The 2,622-nt window shown below is 40.0% G+C and overlaps 1 protein-coding gene across 1 annotated transcript in view; it reads right to left on the bottom strand.

The window, feature by feature from the left end:
* Positions 1-2,316, bottom strand: part of DMRT2 (doublesex and mab-3 related transcription factor 2) — a 9,967-nt gene extending 7,651 nt beyond the window's left edge. Inside the window, exon 1 of the mRNA XM_018559471.1 lies at positions 1,889-2,316. Within this exon, the coding sequence (XP_018414973.1) occupies positions 1,889-2,314 (426 nt within the window). The 5' untranslated portion in view covers positions 2,315-2,316. The remainder of the gene's footprint in view (positions 1-1,888) is intronic.
* Positions 2,317-2,622: the final 306 nt, after the last annotated feature.

The following is a 2,622-nucleotide window of genomic DNA, read 5'->3' as shown; positions in this document are numbered from 1 at the left end:
GCCAAAAATTAAAAATGTATTTTTTTCACCACTGATATAAATGGTTCCTGTTAAGAGACTGTTTAATTTTATAAGAGACAAAGCTCAGGTCTGCTTAAGAGCCAGCAATGTGTTAAGTGCTATTGGCAGGCTGTGTACATGGCAGACATGAAAGGCTATTGACAGTTGTGTATACATTGCCCCACACATCTCACACTTGTACCGAGTGCCCCATTTAATGTCAGTGCACAGCTGTGATCATCATAATGTAACACATTGGAAACAAAGGCTGATGTGTTTCCAATTATCTGACCCAGCAACTAAAACAACACCAAAGGTGCTGAGATCCAAACCATCTATGTGTTTATTTACCTAAAAAGCCAGCACTTCACTCCAGCTTGTAAATATACTGTATATCTGAATGAAAGCTGATTTACTAAACTAATGTTTTTTTTGCACTTTAGAGAACAAAATACAAATGTGTCCTTATAGCTGACTGAAATGAATACAGACTTGTGTTTAAATGACTCCATGAGTACATTAGTGCATCCTACAAATACATTATCTTCTTAATATATAGCTCCAACTCCTAAAAACTACCACTAAAGGTACTTACTAGATATTTTCCTTGATAAAATTTAAAATGTGGGTCTTAATGAAATGTAGAGCCTTAAACCTGGAAATGCTTTGCTTTTTTTCACTACGCCTGCGATGTGTAATTGTCTTTATCTTTATCAAGCGGTGTGTGTTTTATGTCATAGACTGAACTTCGTCTGACTCTATTTCATCGCTTCTACAGAAATTATAAAAGAATGAATCACTCAATAGCAGAGTTCAGAAGTGAAATGGCTGCACTCATCAATTCAATGTACAACTATAGGATGATGTATGGAGCCTGATGAAAAAGCAGAGCTGTTGTCCATAACAACCAGTGATGCTTACTTTTAAATCTAAATTTTAAAGAATCTGATATGGAACAGCTCAGAATCAGCCATATGTATTTCTTATGAGCACAAATAAATCATCAATGCCCTGTATATACTGTATATGCAGTAGATGACAGATTATATATTGTTCTTCCTCTGATCAATGCCCTATATATACTGTATATGCAGTAGGTGACAGATTATATATTGTTCTTCCTCTGATCAATGCCCTATATATACTGTATATGCAGTAGGTGACAGATTATATACTCTTCTTCCTCTGATCAGTGCCCTATATAAACTGTATATGCAGTAGGTGACAGATTATATATTGTTCTTCCTCTGATAAATGCCCTATATATACTATATATGCAGTAGGTGACAGATTATATATTGTTTTTCCTCTGATCAGTGAACTATATATACTGTATATGCAGTAGATGACAGATTATATATTGTTCTTCCTCTGATCAGTGCCCTATGTATACTATATATGCAGTAGATGACAGATTATATATTGTTCTTCCTCTGATAAATGCCCTCATGTATACTATATATGCAGTAGATGACAGATTATATATTGTTCTTCCTCTGATAAATGCCCTCATGTATACTATATATGCAGTAGATGACAGATTATATATTGTTCTTCCTCTGATCAGTGAACTATGTATACTATATATGCAGTAGATGACAGATTATATATTGTTCTTCCTCTGATCAGTGCCCTATGTATACTATATATGCAGTAGATGACAGATTATATATTGTTCTTCCTCTGATCAGTGCCCTATGTATACTATATATGCAGTAGATGACAGATTATATATTGTTCTTCCTCTGATCAGTGCCCTATGTATACTATATATGCAGTAGATGACAGATTATATATTGTTCTTCCTCTGATCAATGCCCTGTATATACTGTATATGCAGTAGATGATCGTGTCTCACTGTCGGTGTGCCAGTGTTCATCGCACTCACCTCTGTGGCTTGCTGTCTCCTGAGAGCCACCTGGGCTGCCATGACTCTCTGCCTCTCCACCACCAGCAGGCAATTGGCACACTGACAGTCCCTCCAGCGACAGAAGCGCTTGTGCCCCTTCAGACAGGAGACCACCCCATGATTCCTGCACCTGGCACACTTGGGGGTCCTGCTCAGCTTCCTCTGCTCTCCACCCTTGTCTGCACACTTCTGCTGCTGCTCGCTCCTGCTCTGTGCGGCTCCATCGCCATGGTGCTCCTCCTCATCCTCATCCTCTTCTTCTGGCTCCAGACTCCTGCGGGGTTCGGGCTGCCCGTCCAGCTCTAGGCTCTCCACGTCTATCTCCGAGTCCCCGGCCAGGGACGATGAGTAAGAGGAGGACGAGGGGGAAGAAGACGGGGCAGCTCCAGCCTGGACCTCGTACATCTCAGTCTGCACTCTCCAGTCCGTCTTCTGGCTGCGGAGACACAATACAAGGCCGATCTTTAAGTCTGTTGTCTGGTCCTTGTGTTTTTCAAGGACTCTTACATTGGAAATTACTGCAAATCAGCTTCCTCCAAATAGCTCATGTGTGCACACAGAAACAAATAAACCAGACATTCTAAATACTGAGGCTGATTTACTAAGATTCTACACAATCATGTGAAAAGAAAACTCCTGTTTACTGATTTGGTCTGCACAAGACTAGTTGACTGAAGAGTGTATTCACCACTCAGAGAGAGAGAGAGAGAGAG

Source organism: Nanorana parkeri, unplaced genomic scaffold, assembly GCF_000935625.1.
Source record: "Nanorana parkeri isolate BGI_ZX_2015 unplaced genomic scaffold, ASM93562v1 scaffold398, whole genome shotgun sequence".
In the NCBI taxonomy this organism is placed as follows: domain Eukaryota; kingdom Metazoa; phylum Chordata; class Amphibia; order Anura; family Dicroglossidae; genus Nanorana; species Nanorana parkeri.
Note: the sequence above shows the minus strand (reverse complement) of the source record. Positions and strands in the feature narration are given on the sequence as shown.